Source organism: Procambarus clarkii, chromosome 33 (assembly GCF_040958095.1).
Source record: "Procambarus clarkii isolate CNS0578487 chromosome 33, FALCON_Pclarkii_2.0, whole genome shotgun sequence".
NCBI lineage: Eukaryota > Metazoa > Arthropoda > Malacostraca > Decapoda > Cambaridae > Procambarus > Procambarus clarkii.
The window spans coordinates 32,040,608-32,066,402 of NC_091182.1; the positions used below are offsets into that span (position 1 = coordinate 32,040,608).

The 25,795-nt window shown below is 45.7% G+C and overlaps 1 protein-coding gene across 3 annotated transcripts in view; it reads right to left on the bottom strand.

Annotated features, from left to right (window-relative positions):
- Positions 1-1,084: 1,084 nt before the first annotated feature.
- The window catches only part of LOC123765292 (protein rolling stone), a 99,709-nt gene continuing 74,998 nt past the window's right edge, over positions 1,085-25,795 (bottom strand). The window contains exons 2-7 of one of the 3 annotated variants that reach the window (XM_069335526.1): positions 18,907-19,031; positions 15,814-15,996; positions 10,867-10,962; positions 7,071-7,152; positions 5,896-6,173; positions 1,085-3,330 (exon numbers count right to left, since the gene is read on the bottom strand). In XM_069335526.1, the coding sequence (XP_069191627.1) occupies positions 3,154-3,330; positions 5,896-6,173; positions 7,071-7,152; positions 10,867-10,962; positions 15,814-15,996; positions 18,907-19,008 (918 nt within the window). In that variant the 5' untranslated portion in view covers positions 19,009-19,031 and the 3' untranslated portion in view covers positions 1,085-3,153. The remainder of the gene's footprint in view (positions 3,331-5,895; positions 6,174-7,070; positions 7,153-10,866; positions 10,963-15,813; positions 15,997-18,906; positions 19,032-25,795) is intronic. The other 2 variants (XM_045753840.2, XM_069335527.1) reach the window with 2 other exon arrangements.

Consider the following 25,795-nt stretch of genomic DNA (forward strand, 5'->3'; position numbering starts at 1 on the left):
ACAGTTCAGACGAGACGTTAATCAGAATGACTAGTTCGATAACGAATAATAATGATAAATGAGAGTGATATTGGCAATGCGTTGATAACATTGCAGTTAATATTAACGTTATCATTACTTTCATTGGCAATGTGAGGGACAGCAGCAGGGAATTATCTTCAAGGCAATATACTAGTGTCAGTCTTGCCCAAAATGCTGTAAATAATTAGCGAGGCTCACAACCGAATAATACCGGGTTCGATTACCGGACAGGAAGAGACGTTTGGGCACATTTCCTTACACCTGATTTTCTCTGTTCACCTAACAGTAAGTAGGAGTTACGCAAGAAGATTGCTTCCTCGGCAGGTTGCATTCTGTTGAATGGTCTGTGGGTACCCAGATAAGTCTGAAAGGCTTCGTTTTCCAGACAATGACCAATCATTATTCTTACAATACAATAAAATATTTAGTTTTTTATATGAATAACATTATAAGTAATAATTTAACTGTTATTACGAAAGAAACTTTGTCAAACTGTGAGAGTACAACACAATGGCTCACAGATTAACTGCCCATGTACAGACCTGCAAACATCAAGTCACAACATGGCTGAAAAACCCACAAATCTGAAATAAAACTACGACATTTCGATCCCTTGTGGACCATTACTTGATAATGGTCCACAAGACGGACAGAAACGTCGTAAATTATTTTATTTTCAGATTTGCGGGTCGGGTGTCTTAAGTTATGTATCTGTTAACAGTCTACTAACTGTGGTAAACCAAGACACAGTTTACGCAGCCTTTACAATGTCTTAACACCGGACAACACTTCCCTGGATACCTTTCATAATCAAATATATTTCCGTGTTTCCCTCTAGACCTAAAACAAGTTGAAATAATATTGAGTACATTAAAATTGAGTCGACATCACATCTGTTGCTTAAGTTTTGTACATCAACAAGTAATACATTCAATAATGCTGTATCATTCATATACAATCATTTTTGCTGATGAGTAACAAGTGTCTTAAATTATATTTTGAACAAAACTATAATTCTTAAGTCATGGTTTAGAGACGACAAATAAAAGGATAATAGCCCAAATGCACTTCCTAAAACTTTATATACTTCACATTCTACACGAGTTAAATTTTATTACGCTATAATTTATGTAATTAAAAATCAATGTATCCAATTAACTATAAAATTTATACATTTTCCATCTTACACTTACGATTAGGATTCAGATTCGCACAATTGTTTACCAGAAAACAAATATATATCTTAGCTTTTATAATTCAAATATATTTACGAAAAAGAGGTCGGAATCACATTTTCCCAGTCAAATAATACCCAAAAACAAGAGACGACGTATGAAACCTTCCTGTCAACAACACTACCATCCATCTCTCCAACACTTCACGCTGGCAGTGTCACACAGCTGTTTGCTGTCAATATCTAGAATACGTGTTGTGGAAAAAAACACCATTAATATTTTAACTGTACATCGTGCAAGGTCATAAAGACATTACAATACAATACCTTTCGCAGTGCGTATTGAAGGTTGTGTGTGTGTGGGTCACACTAGTGTACTAGTAGTACTGGTAGACTAGTGGTACTGGTAGACAAGTGGTACTGGTAGACTAGTGGTACTGGTAGACTAGTGGTACTGGTAGCCTAGTAATACCGGTAGCCTAGTCACTATAGTCAGTAGCCTGGTGCGCGTGGCAAGGCTCGCCTAGCCGCCAACCTATCATCTCTAATTTAAAATAATTTTGACGTTATCGACTGTAACGTCAAAAATCCATTAAAACCAACACAGTGCCCACGCTTCACCGAGTGTCGTTGTCGAAAGGTTTGTTTTCTAGAGTCTTTTGTGTTGTTTAGAGTCCATTTATCTCTTCGGCGATTGCGATCACTTCCCATTGTTATATTCCGCAAGGTGGTAGCTGGTGGATCTTGGCGACGGTACCATCACCACAACCACCACAATCACCGTCTTTTACCGCATCAAATAATTTTCAATTTCACATACGTTTCACTTTCAACAATTGAAACATTTTGGTTCTCCTTATCAATTGATTCACGAAATCTATCATTTAAAACGTCGTGATTTTAAGAACTAAATTGTGGATTCGAATAATCCTTTTGTTGCCAATCACGTGCAATCGCTCGTCTATTGACCCTCCGAGTGAACCATTGATGACTGCGCGCGGGGCACCTTGACACGCCGAATAGAATCCTTCAAGTACACAGCTTCGAGCGTGAAGAAATAATATTGACTGATAAATTAAGTGCCTCGTTATGGGGTAAATTACTGGGTGAGCGAGGGGGGGGGGGAGAGGGCTTGGGAGTATCTGGGGGTACGGAAAAGGGGGTTCTAAGGGTGGGGGGGGGAGTAGAAGGGGGGGTTCTAAGGGTGGGGGGTGGTAGTAGAAGAGGGGTTGAAGGAGGAGGGGTCGGCGAATTGTCTCTCCAGACATATTTTCTACCATTTGATTTCATATTTTGACGAATAAATATTAAAATAATTACATTGTAATTGCTACACATTTTTCAGAATAATTGTATTGGTCACGAGTTCCATACATTCCACTTGTTTACTTGCCATTCACAGATTTATTCGATACAAGGGAATGTATTCTTCTGTGGAGTAATACACACTAGTTCTCATACAATTTTCCGGAAATGTATATTACAAAACTGTATATTAAAAACGCTGAGACTTCTATTGCACCCAATTAGTATTGGAATGAATATCGCGTCGATGTCGGATTTTATCCGTTAGTTCAGATTCTTGATTAACATTTGCTATTAATTATATGGTTAATTGCGTTTCTTGACGGCGCTTCTAATATGCTGAGACGTTTCTGTATCATAGCTAATAGGTGATGGGCGTCAGGTTTACTGTCGCAGACGTCACGGACCCACGTAATACTGTCTGGGAAGTGACTATCCACGTTTATTCTGTCTAGTAAGTGATTATCCACGTTTATACTGTCTGGTAAGTGACTATCCACGTTTATACTGTCTGGTAAGTGACTATCCACGTTTATACTGTCTGGTAAGTGACTATCCACGTTTATACTGTCTGGGAAGCGACTTTCCACGACTACGCTATCTGGGAAGTAACTAGATCCTGGTAATATTGCCTAGGAAGTGAATATCGACGGCTACACTGTCTGGGAAGTGACGGGCTCTGGAAGGTGAGGGGCGACGCTCTCCATGGAGGCGTCCCGGTCGAGGATGACATCCATGGTGCCCTGGTGGGGGAGGTTGGCGACCACGGAGCTTCTGCAGCAGCCATGGCGAACCATCACCCGCACTCTATACAGCCCCCACACCACGCCCTGTTGGGGGAGAGATTGCATGAGAGAATGGAATATAAATAAATAAATGTTTATTTAGGTAAGGTACATACATACAAGAGATTTTACAAAGTTTGTTGGAATAATAGATAGAGCTAGTACATACAATGCCTAAAGCCACTATTACGCAAAGCGTTTCGGGCAGATATCTGGAATGCCCAGTGAGACAAAACAAATTAGGAGGAAGACCAAGAAATGATGAACCGAGTTAAATTGGGATGTTTAGAGGCTCAGCGGAGATAAGAACCGTCACTAAGTGATAAAACTGGAAAAATAACAACCCAAGATTTAGCAAACAATGCTAAGATGAAAAATACAAATAAGAGAGGGATTGGAAGAATCAGTGAGAGCAGAGGGAAGACGGAATCGAAAATATGAACATAGAGCTTAGAAATATATGTATCAGAACAAAATAGGAGCAAAATTGTTAAACGTTACATTGTATTCAAGGCTAAGAAGTAACTGAAGTTGCTCAGTAACCATATCAGAAGAAAATGTCAGTGAATAACCAAGTTGGCTAAAGAAGAACAGAGGAATACAACAAATAACTGATAAGGAGATCAGGGAGGAAGTAAAGCCAGCATCCATCAGGTATTGACGCGAGTCTAACCCAGCCCCTGCAGGGGTGGCAGACGAGGATGCCACCTGGAGGAGATGCTGACGAATATTAAGATAACGCCAGAGGAGGCGGGCTTGGTGAGACATTTGGGGTGCTGCATGAACCGAAGGCTGCATGGCCACACAACCACAGTTGAAAGAAACTGCAGAGAGCACAGGCTCTACTATACTTCTAGAATTGATAATTAATACTTCCCTAGTGAGGGGAGAATTGCCCAACAGATAGAAGAGATCAATTGTGATACAATTATAGAAGAAAGAGGATATTCAGCTGTCAGTGAATTACGGACCGGTGTCACTGACAAGCTTACACTGCCCAGTACTAATGTATTAATCATGGTATGCCTAGTAGAACAGCTAGATATAACTAGATTTGTAAATTAAGTACCAACACGGCATTAGGGACTTCGTAAACTTGAGTAACCGACGGTAGTAGCAGGAAGTACACTGAACTGGGTGAGAGGGTACCTATCAGGGAGCCGGTGGCTGACCGGATAGAACACTGGACGCGTGATCTTGTGGTCCCGGGTTCGATCCCGAGCGCCGGCGAGAAACAATGGGCAGTTTCTTTCACCCTATGCCCCTGTTACCTAGCAGTAAAATAGGTACCTGGGTGTTAGTCAGCTATCACGGGCTGCTTCCTGGGGGTGGAGGCCTGGTCGAGGACCGAGCCGCGGGGACACTAAAGCCCCGTAATCATCTCAAGATAACCTCAAGATAACATACAGGAGGCCGAGAGTCACAGTAAGAGAAGAGATACGGATTGGTATAGTTTAATAAGCGGAGGTCCAACAAGGCTCGTTGTTAGGACCCACAGTACTCCTGATCTGAAGATAACCGGTTTAACTGAAGATAACAACACCCACACAACGTGTCAGCAAGGCGGACAGCCCGCCTGCTTTCATACCTCTCACTGTATTTCCCACTTCTATACTTCCCTTCACCTATGCCTCTCCTTCCTCTTTACTTCAAAAAAAAAAAAAAAGACAACGGGGGGGGGGGGGGGGGATGGGGGTGCAGTCCTACATATCAATGTTTGTGAATGATGCAAGATTACAGGGAAGAAGTAGGACATATGTAGAGAATAGAAAGACTCCAAGATGACCTAGGGAGGCCTGAAGGGTTATGGAACAGCTACTACAGTCCAGTACCCGCAAGTGTAAGATGATCACAATGTGGAGAGGGGATAAGAGACCTAGAGAACAGTGCACAATGAAGGGGAACTAACTACCTTCTAAAATTAAATGAAGACAAATATTTAGGAAAGATACAACGCCAAGTCTTACAACAGAGTCACACACACATAGGATAACATCAGTGGCATTTAATAAATTAGTGTACGTCAGAACAGGCTTCAGAAAGCTCAATAAGGAGGTATTCAGAACACTGGACACCACCTACGTGAGACCAGTCCTACTGTATGCATGCTCGAAGTGGAGCCTCACCTCGAGACGCCCACGAAGACGTTTAAAGATGGTTTACAACAAGACTTGTTGTTGTAAAAGAACGAGGGATTGAGTATCATGACAGGGTGAAGGAGGTGAACTTAACGATGCTGGAAGAGAGAAGACAGAGTGGAGACATGATAGAGACATAAAAAAATCCAGAAAAGGGACGGGGGAATGTAAACACACACCCCCACACACACACACACACATTATATAGATGTGGTGGAGGCTGACTCCATACACAGCTTCAAATGTAGATATGATAGAGCCCAGTAGGCTCAGGAATCTGTACACCAGTTGATTGACGGTTGAGAGGCGGAACCAAAGAGCCAAAGCTCAACCCCCGCAAGCACAATTAGGTGAGTACAATTAGGTGAGTACACACACACACACACACACACACACACACACACACACACACACACACACACACACACACACACACACACACACACACACACACCCCACACACACACACTACCTGCATCAGAGGACTGAACACGGAACAGCAGACGACGAAGGGAAGTGTGATGGACAAATTTTCCCAGTCCATGATGGGGTAGATGGCCGTGCCACCGTCGGGAGTGGTGCCCCCCGCCGCCCAGTAGATGAGTGTGAAGACCAGGTAGACCAGCATGAAGCTGAAGGGGATGTAGAAGTGGAGGATCCTCAGTGGGGAGGCCACCGTCCACAGGTCGATCAGCACGTAGACGGTGTTGATGATGTGAACCTCCGCGTTGAGCGCCGTCACGGGGTTCACTGTGGGAAGAAGAGGGCGGGTAGGGTGAGGTTCACTTTGAGTCTCTCAGAGAGAGAGAGAGAGAGAGAGAGAGAGAGAGAGAGAGAGAGAGAGAGAGAGACACACACACACACAGACTGACTGAACAACAACACTGAAGGTGGTTGTTGTTGTTATAGATTCAGCTACTCGGAACAAGTTCCAAGTAGCACGGGCTATGGTGATCCCGTAGAAGGTGGTGTTGGTTATAGTTGAGGTAGTGTTTTTATCTAGCAGTAATGCTGGTGGCTTTGGTACATGTGGTGGTGGTGGTGGTGGTGGTAAGACTGCTGGTATTGTTGACAGCTGTGTTGACAGCTGTGGTGGTGAGATTGACGGCTGTAGTGATGGTGTTGTTGACAGCTGTGGTGGTGAGATTGACGGCTGTAGTGATGGTGGTGTTGACAGCTGTGGTGGTGAGATTGACGGCTGTAGTAATGGTGGTGTTGACAGCTGTGTTGACAGCTGTGGTGGTGAGATTGACGGCTGTAGTAATGGGGTGGTGTTGACAGCTGTGGTATTTGTGTCGACAGTTGTGCTGGTGGTGTTTGACAGGTGTGGTCTGGATGGTGTTGACAGCTGTGTGCTGGTGTTATAAATAATTATGAAGCCGCAGGGATTCGTAAAGTTGGCAATGGTGATTATGTCTTATTTTAATTATTTTATTTAAAACATGAGTGTTGTGCTTACTGCAGTAGACACAATAGCTGTCCTCATACCGCAGATGTCGCTAAGTTGGTTTAATATATTATTGAAGATGTCACTCTGTTGCTTGAATACATTAGCAAGACAAAACTCATCCAAGATATTCGAACATAAATATATCTTTTTCAAGTGTTGAAACAGGTGGATTAAGAAAATAAGGTGGTGTCTGATACCTGGATTATAGATGGCGCTCCAGTAGGCAGCTGTGACGAGCAGAGCAGGTAGGAACACTATGTTCTGCAACACCCACAACACCTGTAAAGGAACACCTCAGTTCTTATTCACATAAACACCCACAGAAATGCACGTACACAAGACAAAAAAAAAACAAATGATGGAAAACAAATGTTAAATACTCCACGCCACACACGATACCTGTAGGATTAACACCCAGCCGAAAATAACGTGTAAAAAAAACAGGTGTTTATTATACAATAGCACATGCAGCGCCTGCGTAACAAAAAAAAAACAGTCTGTCTGCCTCCTGGTGAAAGAAAAAGACATTGTTTAAGTGTCCCATCCATTTACGAGAGGAAAGAGTATGCAGTGAGAGCCGAGGGAATGGGCTATATTTTACACGAAAGAACATGGGATTACTCAACCAGTAGGGGGAGGACGTATATACCTCTTAATGGCTAGGAATGGGGGGGGGGGTCGAGGTGATTTGCATTCCAGAAAAACGCATGCACGATTTGCATTCCACGAATGATGGGACAACACACTTGAGCACCCAAACACACACACACACACACACACACACACACACACACACACACACACACACACACACACACACACACACACACACATCAGGAATCTGTACACCAGTTGATTGACGGTTGAGAGGCGGGACCAAAGAGCCAGAGCTCAACCCCCGCAAGCACAATTAGGTGAGTACACACACACACACACACACACACACACACACACACACACACACACACACACACACACACACACACACGTGAATCTGAACAGCATGTCTTGACTCACATATTCTCTGAGGGAATGGTTAGGGAGCTACTAAAATTACTCTAGAGGAAAAAAACAAATATAAGGCAGCCTCCTATGCCCTTTATAATTCTCTGAAGATTATTTTGATCTTATACATCTTCAAATTTCACCTGTCCACCAGAACTGACAGCACCTGAGACACTAGGGACGGAGATTAAAAATATCAACTCTTGCATCCTGCAAAAAAATCTACATTTTAGTGCACACAGAAATCACAACAGCGTGATGCATCAACTGCATCACTTAAAGCAGCGTCTGGGATCCTCTCACACGTAGGTTCGAATCCTCGTCACGGCCCTTGTGGATGTGTACATTTTTAGTGCATTGAATTTTGTAGAAGCCATAAGAAAGACGGTAACAACTAAAGCTAACTATACCTAGACCTATTAGAGCATATTAAATTGGACTTAGAATATGTTAGACCTAGGATATCTTAAGTTAGGTTCATATTTTATAATTCCAGTCGTAGGACACACAACCCGGGAAACACAAACCCTAACTGTCTCTATTTTCCGCTTGTTACAACTTGTAATAAAGTTGTTACATCTTGGCTTAACGTGTTTATGACGTATTAGAACGTTGTTACAACTTGCTATATTGGTTGTTATAACTGGTTAGGAGGTGTTAAAACTTGCTCGAACGTTGTACCAACGTCGTAGTTTCGGTGTGTGTTTGGCGGGAAGTTTTGCACAGTCCATCGGCAGCAGTTAGAGGACTAAACAATTTTTTTAGAGGATTAATATCCTAAGGTATGGCAACGCTGCCGTCTAAACGGTGAACTACACAGTACCTGTTTCCCTTCACCGTAAGGAAGTTGGTGATACCCGGAGGGAGGACGCTGGCTGCTGCCTTCCCCTGGGGTTACCCAGCTGCTGCTACTCCACGCACCACAAGAGCTGCCCAGGTAACATTACCAGCCATCAGAGTCCCTGTGGTGCCTCTATACACACTCGTTACCACCTCGGGAGCCGGTCGGCCGAGCGGACAGCATGCTGGACTTGTGGTCCTGGGTTCGATCCCAGGCGCCGGCGAGAAACAATGGGCAGAGTTTATTTCACCCTATGCCCCTGTTACTTACCAGTAAAATAGGTACCTGGGTGTTAGTCAACTGTCACGGGCTGTTTCCTGGGGGTGGAGGCCTGGTCGAGGACCGGGGCGCGGGGACACTAAAGCCCCGAAATCATCTCAAGATAACCTCAAGATAACCTCCGACACCACCCCGCCTCATATTATCAACTGTTTTCAGTTTAATATACATATTATAATATATATAATATATATTTATATTTATATCTCCATCCCTTTAGAAAGTGCTTGCTTGAGGATTTTAATGCAATATGAGTAATGTATTTGCTGGATTGACCTCCGTATTACCTGCTTGGATTGACCTCCGTATTACCTGCTTGGATTGACCTCCGTATTACCTGCTTGGATTGACCTCCGTATTACCTGCTTGGATTGACCTCCGTATTACCTGCTTTTATTGACAAGTGCAAAAGATTAAGGCGGTTATGAACAGGAGATGTCGCTATGTATGGACCGTCTGCGGTTGCATTCATTCTTACGTGCAATAAGCAATCATTGACTATACACAAACAGTTAATAGACATAAACAATCTTTGACTCGAACGCCAACAGCATTTCTTACGAATTAAGTAATCTTTAACTAGTAACTAAAAATAATTGAAAACAAATAGGGAATCTTTAAATGCATTCTCTAGATAAGGGGGAAAGAGTTAAGGGATGAGATGTGCAGCGTGGATGATTAGTTGCAAATGATTAAGGTGACCAACACGCCTGCTGGAGACAGCACCGCTCCTGTGCCTCTACGGGCTCACCATAGCCCGTGCTACTTGGAACTTGTTCCGAGTAGCTGAATCTATAACAACAACAACAACAGCCTGCTGGAGTCTTCCTCTACATAGGCGTCGGGTGACATGAGTAAAAGTCGAGCGAGTTCCGCGAGCGCTTTATCCTGGGTTCGTATCCTGGCCGGGGAGGATTTACTGGACGCAAATCCTTAACTGTAGCCTCTGTTTAAAGCAAAACAGTAAAATGTGTACTTGGTTGTAACAACGATTCTTCGCGGCGGGGATCGTATTCCAGGGATCTGCCCGAAACGCTACGTGTACTAGTGGCTGTACAAGAATGTAACAACTCCTGTATATATATATATATATATATATATATATATATATATATATATATATATATATATATATATATATATATATATATATATATATATATATAAAAGTAATGTGTACAAGTGGGTGAGTACATGCAACCCTCCCCCCCCCCCACGATCCCCTCCACCTCCTCCTCTCCTTCCTTCCTCCCTCCATTGTCTCCTCCCTATCTTCTCTACACCCTCGGCTCTCTCCCTCCTCTTCCTCCTATCTCATATCTTCCCTCCCCCCACTCCTTCCTCCCCCTACTCCCCCTTCTCCCCCTGTCCCACAGAAGCAACAATACACTTACCCCAACACACAACAAAACCCCAACATTATTTTTTGGCTTAATTGTTGCTTTGTTGCAACGTTGTAACAACGTAAATGTTATGTTGTGAGTGATAAACAGATGAAAATCGCTCAAAAAACCCTGAGGGAAAACCAAGCCCGCATTTCAGACTTCACAGGCGTCGCACTGTGAGCTGGTCCTATTAATGTAGTGGGTGGCATTGGGGCCCCCTAGCAGCCTATGTTAGTTACCTACCACACATGTGTCATCCAGTGAAGTTGAGTGAAGCTAGCCCTAAGCGTCTGGCCTCCAACCTTGGACACACACACACAGTAGGGAGAGAAAATCAGGAAGACAGAGAGAGACAGAAACAGACAGGGCCAAAGAGCCTTTACCGGGGGGGGGGGGAGAAATAGCCTAAGCTACTCTATCCCTTTGAGATGTATTTATTGCTTATCTCAATAAACATACTTGAACTTGAACTTGAGCCTTTACCTTAAGGTCAGTTGTAATGGTCTTGGGGAGCTGGGCTGTCCTCCTGTACCGTAGCCAGCTGGCGGTCATTATATATGCGTGTACCACGTTCATTACCTGCCAGGTACACAAGCAGGTGCAGATTAGTTGGGTACAGATAGCTGCGGTGCAGATTAGTTGGGAGTAGATAGCTGGTATACACATTGGTTTCATGGAGACAGCTGTGGTACAGATTACTAGGGTACAGATAGCTAGGGAACAGATTACCAGGGTACAGATTACTAGGGTACAGATAGCTAGGGGTACAGATAGCTAGGGTACAGATTAATAGGGTACAGATTAATAGGGTACAGATTACTAGGGTACAGATTACTAGGGTACAGATAGCTAGGGTACAGATTACTAGGGTACAGATAGCTAGGGTACAGATTACTAGGATACAGATAGCTAGGGTACAGATTACTAGGATACAGATTAATAGGGTACAGATTACTAGGGTACAGATAGCTAAGGTACAGATTACTAGGGTACAGATAGCTAGGGTACAGATTACTAGGGTACAGATAGCTAGGGTACAGATAGCTAGGGTACAGATAGCTAGGGTACAGATTACTAGGGTACAGATTACTAGGGTACAGATTACTAGGGTACAGATAGCTAGGGTACAGATAGCTAGGGTACAGATTACCAGGGTACAGATAGCTAGGGTACAGATTACTAGGGTACAGATAGCTAGGGTACAGATTACTAGGGTACAGATAGCTAGGGTACAGATAGCTAGGGTACAGATAGCTAGGGTACAGATTACTAGGGTACAGGTTACTAGGGTACAGATTACTAGCGTACAGATAGCTAGGGTACAGATAGCTAGGGTACAGATTACCAGGGTACAGATAGCTAGGGTACAGATAGCTAGGGTACAGATAAGTGGGGTACAGATTAGTTACATATATATTAGTGCACTATAGATTAGCTAGGTTCAGTAGACTAGGTCACAGGTGAGCTGGGGTGCCAACTAACACAGCATAACTGAACTACAGCTCCTTGACTTTCCAACTGTCTGTCGCTGAAAGCAATGACGTTCAACCCCATTAATATGCTAAATATTTTCTATGTCTGAATCACGTCCCCTACAAGTCATCTTTCTTCATGGGATATTAAAGTTCAGCTTTTAAAGTGTGTTCTCTTGGATTAGCCTCGGAGCAAACCTCTGTCACAAATTTATAATTTGCGACCTACTAGGTGCGTACTCCACGCCGGCGCTGCACACTCAAGCTCTGGTCGCACGTATGTAGTAAGCTTTTTAAGCCCATGTTGCTACATGCCAGCATAACGTATGATCTATGCGTGATAGTCATGTGTGTGTGGACTGCTGTGAGGGGGTCCTGTGTAATGTGTCTTCCCACACCCTTAATTCCTTACAGATTCTGGGTCCAGATTGATGGGGTCCGCTTATTGGAGGTTCAGGTCCAGGTCGGTGGGGTCCAGGTCAGTGGGGTCCAGGTCAGTGAAGGTCCGGGGGTCGGATTCATGAAACCACTTACGCAAGCACTTACGAACCTGTACATCTTTTCTCAATTTTTGGCGGCTTTGTTTACAATTATTAAACAGTTAATGAGCTCCGAAGCACTAGGAGACTGTTTATAACAATAACAACAGTTGATTGGCAAGTTTTCATGCTTGTAAACTGTTTAATAAATGTAACCAAAGCCGTCGAAGATTGAGGAAATATGTACACGTTCGTAAGTGCTTGCGTAAGTGCTTTCGTGAATCTGGCCCGAGGTTAATGGGAACATATTATTTGAACACAAATTCGTAGGGTCCATTATGGTGGAGGTTCAGATTAGTGGTGCACAAGTTAGTGGGTTCCAAGATTGTGAAGGTCTAGCTTAGTGGGATCGAGGTTTTAAACCCCACGTAGAGGCTCTCTTGCTACGACGTAACTCAATGGAGGAAAAAATATACAAATCGCTGCCGAGATTAGAAACTTTGATCATTACGAGTGTTGAGAGAGTGAGCCCAGTGTAGCTGCTCTCTTTACGCCAGAGCACACTAGGTGATCGCATTTAGCGTGAGGCGGGGAGCCGTTATGTCGAGGCGGGCGCTGTGAAGTTGGGGGAGGGACGCTGTAATATGGGGACTCGGCGTTGTGATACTGAGGCTGGGCACTGTGATTATACATCACGATGTGGTCAAAAGTCATACAACTTGGGATTCAACTGAATCCTCTAGGAAACCTGAAGCTTCCTCTGAAGCCAACCAGGGCTTTCACATATTGCAGACGATGAGTCACAATAACGTGGCTGAAGTATGTTGACCAGACCACACACTAGAAGGTGAAGGGACGACGACGTTTCGGTCCGTCCTGGACCATTCTCAAATCGATTGTGGTTTTCACATATCCCCCCCCCCACGTCCAGGCGATCTACCCCCAACGCTTCTCTTTAAATGCCATAACGAGAAGCCATAAGGAGGATTCGAACCACCTCTCTTGGTACTCTCAAGTCCACGCCCTAGACCACTCCACCACGCAGACCGTCCTCATAAACAAAGGCCCAAAGTCCATTCCATGCACCCGCCAAACCCCCTGTTTATGAATGAAAAACGGTTAACACACGACTCACAACTGATTTCGTTCGAACACTTCCGGAACAAGTGCTTCACTGACGACTTTTGTTCGAACCACAACGCTATAAATGCTTCACCCACGTACTACAAATACAAATAATCGCCAACAGAACCTAAACACCTAACCTAACCTATGCCTATATATGCACAATATGCTAATATATTATAATATTAATTTATACTTGAGAAATTTCCCGTTTTGAATGAACAGCAAGTTAAAAATTATGAATGCGTCTGTGGGGTTGACCGCTGGATGTAATGGACTTGAGTCGAGGACGGGTTGGGCTCACCATAGCCCGTGCTACTTGCCCCGCTCTAGCGTCAGGTAAGTCCACTACGGGCTCATCATAGCCCGTGCTACTTGCCCCGCTCTAGCGTCAGGTAAGTCCACTACGGGCTCATCATAGCCCGTGCTACTTGGAACCTGTTCCGAGTAGCGGAATCTATAACAACATTGGGACTCATGGATACTGGATGTGCTCGGGTCTCGTCGGCTCAGTTTCTTGTAAAGTAACCACATCTGTGTACTGGTCAGCAATTCTGGTCTACTTGTCATTCTGTTGATAGTCACTACTCCATAAGGTAAACTTGCTAAAAATATTACATTATATGGTCATTTAAAGAGATACATGTTGTGGCAGTAAAGTGTTTCTTTGTTGTCTCGAGGAAAGATGGAGAGAGAGGAGTCTAGTGATGGGTTTGGTTTGTCGGTCCTTTGGGCAGAAAGTTATTTTATTGGCGTCCCTTGATATATATATTTGTTTAATTACATAGTGTTTCTACGCCTGACACTAGTTACAGGTAGTGAGCTACACTAGTTACACTAGTTACACTAGTTACAGGTAGTGAGCTACACTAGTTACACTAGTTACAGGTAGTGAGCTACACTAGTTACACTAGTTACAGGTAGTGAGCTACACTAGTTACACTAGTTACAGGTAGTGAGCTACACTAGTTACACTAGTTACAGGTAGTGAGCTACACTAGTTACACTAGTTACAGGTAGTGAGCTACACTAGTTACAGGTAGTGAGCTACACTAGTTACACTAGTTACAGGTAGTGAGCTACACTAGTTACACTAGTTACAGGTAGTGAGCTACACTAGTTACACTAGTTACAGGTAGTGAGCTACACTAGTTACACTAGTTACACTAGTTACACTAGTTACAGGTAGTGAGCTACACTAGTTACACTAGTTACAGGTAGTGAGCTACACTAGTTACACTAGTTACAGGTAGTGAGCTACACTAGTTACACTAGTTACAGGTAGTGAGCTACACTAGTTACACTAGTTACACTAGTTACACTAGTTACAGGTAGTGAGCTACACTAGTTACACTAGTTACAGGTAGTGAGCTACACTAGTTACACTAGTTACAAAGCACCGGATCAACTGGTTGTTGCTCCGGTGCTTCCATTACCTTCTAACCCTTGAATATACAGGTCATATTTTTTATTGAGTGGATTTTCCTCTGTGAAATCCAGAGTTGGAGACAATCATGAGGTGACACACAGGCCAAGTAAAGTGTGAAGAAAATGAGTGGCCAACGGCAGGAAGGCTCACAACATGCTCCACCCTGAAGAAACATTCGTCTTTGTCTCCACTTACGGAACAAAGATGGTAATTAGGCTAGCATAAGCTTTACCCCTGTAAATACAAATATTTGTAGAGTTTCTCTCTCTCTCTCTCTCTCTCTCTCTCTCTCTCTCTCTCTCTCTCTCTCTCTCTCTCTCTCTCTCTCTCTCTCTCTCTCTCTCTCTCTCTCATGCACTTGCTTTCCCTATAATCTGTCCCCCCTCAGTAACGGCCATACACTCTAAGGGTCTATAGTGATATCTGGACATAGTAAAAGCTCTTCTGACCTCCGGAGAGGTCATGTGGCCTGGGGTGGCTCCCGACCCTCTCACTCTACTGGTGTACCAGCTGGCAGACAAGGAACACTTCCCCCACTCCCACCCACAGGGAGCCTCCACCCCAGGGAGCCTCCACCCCAGGGAGCCTCCACCCACAGGGAGCCTCCACCCACAGGGAGCCTCCACCCCAGGGAGCCTCCACCCACAGGGAGCCTCCACCCCAGGGTGCCTCCACCCACAGGGAGCCTCCACCCACAGGGAGCCTCCACCCCAGGGTGCGGCTTGAACTGACCCACTCTCGAACACGATACAGCAGCTTCAGTATCACAAAACATACCCTAACATTTAAGACACAATTTACAAACCAGAAATAAAAGCATATGTTACACTATAACAGCCTCGGCCCCAAAAGCCTCAGTCACCAGTGCCATCGCTAACTGCGACCCACTTAATGAAATGCTGTCAACATCAGCCACAATGCTCACTGTTATGCTGAGGTAGGCCCAGTTGGTGAGGTAGATGAAGTGATAGGCCTTCCTCTGGACGCCCGCATCGATGCCGCCCTCGTTGGCGAAGTTGGCCGCCCACCAGGACACGTGGTACACCGCCCACGCCCATCTGTAGGCCACATACCACGCCTTCACGCCCGACACCGGGTGACCTTGCCACTGCAGGGGAAAGACATGGCTGAAACACCGAGGAAATGTTATTAGGTCATTAGAGGAAGGAGAGAGAGAGAGAAGTAGAGACACAGGGTAGAAAAGAAGACAATGAGAGGATGGGGCAGAGAGACGGAGAGACATCGACATATATATAAATTAACAAATATAAACAAATAATGTTTTTCATTAACGAGTGATGAATAAGCAATTGCCGAAAGAAGGCTCCAAGCCGGGGAGACTATATACTATCTTCAGTGTCGCTGGATATTCAGAATCCGCAAGATAGCACTGAAGATGACAAATCATACGAGGCGAGCGATATCGGATTCACAAAGAATTGTATCGAGGGACAGTTGTGAAGCAAGCCACACTAATGTCCTGAAAACCAGGACATTCTTCAAGGAGGTGAGCGACTTTAAGAGGGACAGTGCAGTTCGGATAATAAGGAGCCGGGTAGCTTTCCACTTAATGTACGTGAATTAAGCGTGTATGGGCAGTACACAACCTCGCCAGAGCCATTTCCCACCGCTAATTGCAATGGCAGGAGGAAGACCAATGGGGATAGGTTACCCTCCTAAGAGCACGCAGTTTATTACCTTTCACACCAGACCAACGACCCTGCCAACTGTCTCGGATTGAGGAATGAATGACTGGGTAGAAATCTGAAATAAGAATGACATTTCGGGAAATATGACAAGTGCGGATAGCCTCCTTAGTGGCAGTATCCACACGCATATTTAAGATAATACCAAGATCGTTCGAAACCCAGCAAAACTCAACTCTCTTAAATCTGTTAGAGATAAGAAATAGCTAATATAGGATTTCCATTACCACAGAATGCATAGGATTAAATGACTTTAGAGCCATGAGAGCTCTACAGGAGTCAAACACAGTGACAATGGTGCGTTGATGTCAGAAAATTGGTTGATGAAGAGCATACAATATTACATACAGTTCAGTTGTGAAGCTGCAAGCCTCCGGGGCCAGACAGCACACGTAGGTTTGGTCCAGAAAGACTTCGGAGTATCCAACACCTTCAGTAGACTTGGACCCATCTGTTAACTGGGCAATGGAATGGGAGTGCAAAGGAAAATGTTCCAGGAAATGGCATTTCATAGCAATAGAAGGATCAAAAGTCTTAACCCTACGAATCAAAGTCTTGCAAAACTTCGCAAGTGGGAAGGAACAACACGAGGAGAGACATTGTCAGCACAAACGGAAAGGGAGACTTGTAAGCGAGATATCCTTATAGAAAAGGGAAGGTGGTGACAAGGAAGAGGGACTACTGGAGGGGTCAATAGCCACAGCTCAGCATAAACGAGAATGAGGATATTGCAGAGACCTTGCGAGGTAGCGAAGATAGTAGCGATCCCGACGATCCTGTAGGGACAAGATGCCGGTTTCAACATAGCTCTGTGTAGGGGATTTTTATTTATTTATATATACAAGAGTTCTTACATTCTTGTACTGCTACTAGCACACACACAGAGTTTCGGGCAAGTCCTTAATCCTATGTTCCCCGGAATACGACCCGCCAAATCGTTTAATAACCAGGTACCCATTTTACTGTTGGGTTAAACAGAGGCTACAGTTAAGGATTTGTGCCTAGTAAATCCTCCCAGGCCAGGATACGAACCCAGGACAAAGCACTCGCAAAACGCCAGGCGAGGGTCTTAACCACTACACCACGGGGCCTGTAAGATGGGATTAACAAAAGGCGCCCGGTGCCGAAGAACCGCAGAGACATGGGGGCAGACTGCAGTTGCAGTTGAGAGAAGAGATCGCTATAGGTGAAGCTGGAGGCGAGTGCCAAAGACCCTGGGACGAGACTCAAGAATGGACTCATGAGTAAGGAAAGTAGGAGGAGAGTGCACACTGGAACTAGTGACTGGAAAATGTTAACCCAGTTAGTTAGCGAGGAAACAACAGATCCGCCACGGTAGAACCATGGAGGACTAGTGAAATATCGGGACTAAATTTACCAGCAATCTTACGGATCTTCTTCCGGATCTGAGGGAGATCCTCAGAGGATCCTGAGAGGGAGATCTCCTGTACGTATGACCCAACAGGCCATTGCACTCGCCTTCCGGATCAAAAGAAAAGAATTAGGAATTTGTCAGCGTCGGCGTCTTTTCCAGGCTGAGCACTTGCAGTGTTTGAAATTCCTCCAGGTATGGAATTCCTGTCGGAACTTAATTCCACCATAGCACTTCCACGTGCTATGGGAGGCATAGCGAGGAATGGAGAGGAGGACAGTGTCGCGAAAAAAGGAGGACCGCTCGAGAGAGAGACAGATCGGATAGGTTGGAGAGAGGGGCATAAAGGGTAAAAACTGTCCAGTCTTCCTTATCAAACTGCTACCGAAGGAATGAGAGAGAAGGACGGAAAGAAAAGAGGGTTAAAAGAATGAGGAAATGGTCACTATTATAGAGGTCAGCGATGACCCTTCACGACAGGTCTATATAAATCACCCGTAACAACGCCCATTGGGTGCTCCAAGGTTCGTTACAGTAACAAGAATTTAATCGCTTTGATGCCAAGTTTGGAAAATCTCCGTACATGCCAGAGTTAATGCCTTTTGGTAATACTTTTGCTACAAATATCCTGTCTGACTTTGGCCTGAATCTGCTCCCACTGGAGATACATCCTGTGCGGACGATGAGTCACAATAACGTGGCTAACGTATGTTGACCAGACCACACACTAGAAGGTGAAGGGACGACGACGACGTATCGGTCCGTCCTGGACCATTCTCAAGTCGATTATTTCGGACGACCCACACACTAGAAGCTGAAGGAACGACGACGTTTCGGCCCGTCCTGGACCATTCTCAAGTCGATTGTTTCGGACGACGACGAAACGTCGTCGTCCCTTCACCTTCTAGTGTGTGGTCTGGTCTTCATCCTGTGCACTTACCTCCGACGCAAGGAAAAGGTACGGGTCCTGGTGGTCGAGCTTAAAGTTGCTCAACTTAAACTCCCGTCGTAAGGTGGCCCAGCACCTGCTCCAGCAGCCCATGGTGACCCCCTCGCCAGGACACTCTAGGATAACATGGAAAACATAAATCAGAACTTTTACAAGCCGAGGAAACAGCGTCAGTGTCCCAATATAAACTGGGATAACAATTTGAATAGATGGGAGTAGAATACTTGACAAGCACATATATAAGCTAACATGAAAGTGATATATATATGAAATATAAATTATTTTGTTACAGGATACAAATCCTATGTGCGGATATTGAAGCTGTAGGTGGAGGTAGTGCAAGTAAGCTTAGGCTGTATGATGCCTCATTAACCTGGGCTGTATGATGCCTCATTAACCTGGGCTGTATGATGCCTCATTAACCTGGGCTGTATGATGCCTCATTAACCTGGGCTGTATGATGCCTCACCAACCTTAGGCTGTATGATGCCTCATTAACCTTAGGCTGTATGATGCCTCATTAACCTGGGCTGTATGATGCCTCACCAACCTTAGGCTGTATGATGCCTCATTAACCTTAGGCTGTATGATGCCTCATTAACCTTAGGCTGTATGATGCCTCATTAACCTGGGCTGTATGATGCCTCACCAACCTTAGGCTGTATGATGCCTCATTAACCTGGGCTGTATGATGCCTCACCAACCTTAGGCTGTATGATGCCTCATTAACCTGGGCTGTATGATGCCTCATTAACCTGGGCTGTATGATGCCTCACCAGCCTTAGGCTGTATGATGCCTTACCTGCCTTAGGCTGTATGATGCCTCACCTGCCTTAGGCTGTATGATGCCTCACCAGCCTTAGGCTGTATGATGCCTCACCAGCCTTAGGCTGTATGATGCCTCACCAGCCTTAGGCTGTATGATGCCTCACCAACCTTAGGCTGTATAATGCCTCACCAGCCTTAGGCTGTATGATGCCTCACCTGCCTTAGGCTGTATGATGCCTCACCAGCCTTAGGCTGTATGATGCCTCACCAGCCTTAGGCTGTATAATGCCTCACCAGCCTTAGGCTGTATAATGCCTCACCAGCCTTAGGCTGTATGATGCCTCACCAGCCTTAGGCTGTATGATGCCTCACCAACCTTAGGCTGTATAATGCCTCACCAGCCTTAGGCTGTATGATGCCTCACCTGCCTTAGGCTGTATGATGCCTCACCTGCCTTAGGCTGTATGATGCCTCACCAACCTTAGGCTGTATAATGCCTCACCAGCCTTAGGCTGTATGATGCCTCACCAGCCTTAGGCTGTATAATGCCTCACCAGCCTTAGGCTGTATGATGCCTCATTAACCTGGGCTGTATGATGCCTCACCAGCCTTAGGCTGTATGATGCCTCACCATCTCCCATTTTCTATAACTAGATTAACAGTAACACGCAACCATTTGTAGATCTAAGATTTTTACTAGTAATCATTCAGCCTGATGTGTTATATTAAAGAATTAGAATTATTAATCCTTTCCCGCGAAATTAAATTAAAAAAAAATCATAAGCCTTGCCTAACCAGTTAATTATAAATAGGTGTTGCTATTAACATTTACTTAAATTTGCAATTGCATACTCAAGATGTTCAATTTGCTTGCAACAAACTACGTTAGCGACGTCTCTTAGTGATCACAATCCTACATGCAAATGTGTCAGGTGATTTCAGATCAAGTTGATATGTTTGGTTATAACCTTTGACTATGCCATTCATGTAGCTATTACCTTTGATTAGGCCAGTCATGTAGTTATTACCTTTGACTAGGCCAGTCATATAGTTATAACCTTTGACTAGGCCAGTCATGTAGTTATAACCTTTGACTAGACCAGTCATGTAGTTATAACCTTTGACTAGACCAGTCATATAGTTATAACCTTTGACTAGGCCAGTCATGTAGTTATTACCTTTGACTAGGCCAGTCATGTAGTTATAACCTTTGACTTGGCCAGTCATGTAGTTATTACCTTTGACTAGGTCAGTCATGTAGTTATAACCTTTGACTAGACCAGTCATGTAGTTATTACCTTTGACTAGGCCAGTCATATAGTTATAACCTTTGACTAGGCCAGTCATGTAGTTATAACCTTTGACTAGACCAGTCATGTAGTTATAACCTTTGATTAGGCCAGTCATAACAGTCACGCAAGTGGGAGAAACAACTTATGTGCGTGACGCAAGTAGGTGTAGAACAGTAGAAATAGAACAGTAGATTCAACAGTAGAACCGTTGACTCTTGCGTCCATAACATACCCACGTGTCTGTTTACATCACGTGCCACGTGTTTGTCACGTGTCATTGTTTACATCACGTGCCACGTGTTTGTCACGTGTCATTGTTTACATCACGTGCCACGTGTTTGTCACGTGTCATTGTTTACATCACGTGCCACGTGTTTGTCACGTGTCATTGTTTACATCACGTGCCACGTGTTTGTCACGTGTCATTGTTTACATCACGTGACACTCGTGTTTACATCACGTGACACTCGTGTTTACATCACGTGACACTCGTGTTTACATCACGTGACACTCGTGTTTACATCCATACTATCGTGTCCATTTTAGTATCCGGATTGAATCCAAATAGACGTTTGGATCCGAGAACTGTTACAGTACTATCTCACTGCATTTACGATACGCACACGATTAGCAATGTGGATTGGAATTGATTGGAAAACTATGCAAATGAATTGCAAATCTCGAACTAATCGCTAAGGAAGCATTGTAATTCGATGCCAAGTTTCCAGTCTTAAATGGGAAGTTTAATCAACTTAGTCCCTTTAGTTCAGTGTTAAGGGGAAGAGATGGGGGGGGGTTATGTTCTGGGGGGGGTTATGTTCTGGGGGGGGGTTATGTTCTGGGGGGCGGGGGGTTATGTTCTGGGGGGGGGGTTATGTTCTGGGGGGGGGGGGGGAGGAGGGGAAGGGGGTGGTGGCGTGCTCCGATATCACTTCTCTGCTCCACTGATTATCTTTTTGAGGTTATCTTGAGGTTATCTTGAGATGATTTCGGGGCTTAGCGTCCCCGCGACCCGGTCCTCGACCAGGCCTCCTTTTTGTTACACACACCCAGGAAGCAGCCCGTAGCAGCTGTCTAACTCCCAGGTACCTATTTACTGCTAGGTGAACAAGAGTATCAGGGTGAAAGAAACTCTGCCCATTTGTTTCCGCCTCCACCGGGGATCGAACCCGGAACCTCAGGACTACGATTGCGAAGCGCTGTCCACTCAGCTGTCAGGCCCCTACAGTCAGACTATGAACGGACTACGGTCGGAAGTTGAAAATTTCGGCGAGTTTGCAACATCTGCTGATGTAGACTTGACTAAATGTAAACTCTGTCAGCAGAACTATTCGCATACTTTGTATCATTATATAATGGAATGTGAAAAAATCGCGGAATTCAGAGATAACACCATCAATGGTGTCCAAGAAATGTGTAAGTACTTCATTCATAATGATGTACTGCCGGGAATCTTAGCCAAGTATCCAACATTTGCCTACTGTAGATGCAGCCTGCACATGACTGTAAAGCTGCCGCCCAGTTAGGTGGGTGTGGAGCACATGACTGTAAAGCTGCCGCCCAGTTGGGTGGGTGTGGAGCACATGACTGTAAAGCTGCCGCCCAGTTGGGTGGGTGTGGAGCACATGACTGTAAAGCTGCCGCCCGGTTGGGTGGGTGTGGAGCACATGACTGTAAAGCTGCCGCCCAGTTGGGTGGGTGTGGAGCACATGACTGTAAAGCTGCCGCCCAGTTGGGTGGGTGTGGAGCACATGACTGTAAAGCTGCCGCCCGGTTGGGTGGGTGTGGAGCACATGACTGTAAAGCTGCCGCCCAGTTGGGTGGGTGTGGAGCACATGACTGTAAAGCTGCCGCCCAGTTGGGTGGGTGTGGAGCACATGACTGTAAAGCTGCCGCCCAGTTGGGTGGGTGTGGAGCACATGACTGTAAAGCTGCCGCCCAGTTGCGTGGGTGTGGAGCGCATGACTGTAAAGCTGCCGCCCTTTCCATCACCGCCCACGGCATGGGTATGGGGTGCATAATAAAAAAATGAAATTAACGTATTGCTTAAGACTTAACTTTAATCTCAAGATAAAAGAGTGGAGAGAGAGAGAGAGAGAGAGAGAGAGAGAGAGAGAGAGAGAGAGAGAGAGAGAGAGAGAGAGAGAGAGAGAGAGAGAGAGAGAGAGAGAGAGAGAGAAAAAATCAAGAACACAGAGAAAGACAACAACAGAAGAAAACGGGAAGGACCCAAAAAGAAAAACTCCGTAATTATCCCCATTTTCTCTCACCCTTCCATCTATTCCCCATGGAGTTCTCGGGGCTAAGAGAAGGGAGAGGAGAGAGGAGAGGGAGAGGGAGAGGAGAGAGGAGAGGGGAGAGGGAGAGGGGAGAGGGAGAGGGGAGAGGGAGAGGGGAGAGAGGGGGGGAGGATAATATATTCAACGGCTGGGGCCGGGATTCACGCCCATAATCGCTGTCGAAACTTTGGCAATGGCAGATAAATCTCCCCATGGGATGGGCTGAGGCAGGCGGGACGCGCCTTTGTCTGTCGATAGGTCATTGAAGCTCTCAGGTCACGCTTAAGGGGTCATTGAAGCTCTCAGGTCACGCTTAAGGGGTCATTGAAGCTCTCAGGTCACGCTTAAGGGGTCATTGAAGCTCTCAGGTCACGCTTAAGGGGTCATTGAAGCTCTGAGGCCACGCTTAAGGGGTCATTGAAGCTCTCAGGTCACGCTTAAGGGGTCATTGAAGCTCTCAGGTCACGCTTAAGGGGTCATTGAAGGTCTCAGGTCACGCTTAAGGGGCATTGAAGCTCTGAGGTCACGCTTAAGGGTCATTGAAGCTCTCAGGTCACGCTTAAGGGGTCATTGAAGCTCTGAGGTCACGCTTAAGGGGCATTGAAGCTCTGAGGTCACGCTTAAGGGACATTGAAGCTCTGAGGTCACGCTTAAGGGGTAATTGAAGCTCTGAGGTCACGCTTAAGGGTCATTGAAGCTCTCAGGTCACGCTTAAGGGGTCATTGAAGCTCTGAGGTCACGCTTAAGGGTAATTGAAGCTCTCAGGTCACGCTTAAGGGGTCATTGAAGCTCTGAGGTCACGCTTAAGGGGCATTGAAGCTCTGAGGTCACGCTTAAGGGGTCATTGAAGCTCTGAGGTCACGCTTAAGGGTCATTGAAGCTCTCAGGTCACGCTTAAGGGGTCATTGAAGCTCTCAGGTCACGATTAAGGGTCATTGAAGCTCTCAGGTCACGCTTAAGGGGTCATTGAAGGTCTCAGTTCACGCTTAAGGGGTCATTGAAGGTCTCAGGTCACGCTTAAGGGTCATTGAAGGTCTCAGGTCACGCTTAAGGTGTCATTGAAGCTCTGAGGTCACGCTTAAGGGTAATTGAAGCTCTGAGGTCACGCTTAAGGGGTCATTGAAGCTCTCAGGCCACGCTTAAGGGGTCATTGAAGGTCTCAGGTCACGCTTAAGGGGTCATTGAAGGTCTCAGGTCACGCTTAAGGGGTAATTGAAGGTTTCAGGTCACGATTAAGGGGTAATTGAAGGTTTCAGGTCACGCTTAAGGGGTCGCTGAAGGTCTCAGGTCAAGCTTAAGGGTCATTGAAGCTCTCAGGTCACGCTTAAGGGTCATTGAAGCTCTCAGGTCACGCTTAAGGGGTCATTGAAGGTCTCAGGTCACGCTTAAGGGGTCATTGACGGTCTCAGGTCACGCTTAAGGGGTCATTGAAGCTCTCAGGTCACGCTTAAGGGGTCATTGAAGCTCTCAGGTCACGCTTAAGGGGTCATTGAAGCTCTCAGGTCACGCTTAAGGGTCATTGAAGCTCTCAGGTCACGCTTAAGGGGTCATTGAAGCTCTCAGGTCACGCTTAAGGGGTCACTGAAGGTCTCAGGTCACGCTTAAGGGGTCATTGACGGTCTCAGGTCACGCTTAAGGGGTCACTGAAGCTCTCAGGTCACGCTTAAGGGTCATTGAAGCTCTCAGGTCAAGCTTAAGGGGTCACTGAAGGTCTCAGGTCACGCTTAAAGGGTCACTGAAGGTCTCAAGTCACGCTTAAGGGTCATTGAAGCTCTCAGGTCACGCTTAAGGGGGTCGCTGAAGGTCTCAGGTCACGCTTAAGGGGTCATTGACGGTCTCAGGTCACTCTTAAGGGTCATTGAAGCTCTCAGGTCACGCTTAAAGGTCACTGAAGCTCTCAGGTCACGCTTAAAGGGTCGCTGAAGGTCTCAGGTCACGCTTAAGGGTCATTGAAGGTCAAAGGTCACGCCTAAGGGTCATTACCGGGTCTTCTGGTGACTATTACTGCTCCTCTTCCCTAACAATGACGGGCTGGTAGGTTATCTTGAGATGATTTCGGGGCTTTAGTGTCCCCGCGGCCCGGTCCTCGACCAGGCCTCCACCCCCAGGAAGCAGCCCGTGACAGCTGACTAACACCCAGGTACCTATTTTACTGCTAAGTAACAGGGGCATAGGGTGAAAGAAACTCTGCCCATTGTTTCTCGCCGGCGCCCGGGATCGAACCCGGGACCACAGGATCACAAGTCCAGCGTGCTGTCCGCTCGGCCGACCGGCTCCCTCTGGTATCAGGTTCTTTGGGCACTGTCAGAGCCGTCACTGTTGTGAGTCACAGCGGACAACAGCATTTCATTCACTTTACCCAACCACTTGGGCTGGACGGTAGAACGACGGTCTCGCTTCATGCAGGGTCGGCGTTCAATCCCCCGACTGTCTAAGTGGTTGGGCACCATTCCTTTCCTCCGTCCCATCCCAAATTTGACGCCTTCCCAACGCTATATAGTCGTAATGGCTTGGCGATTTACCCTGATAATTCCTTCCTTC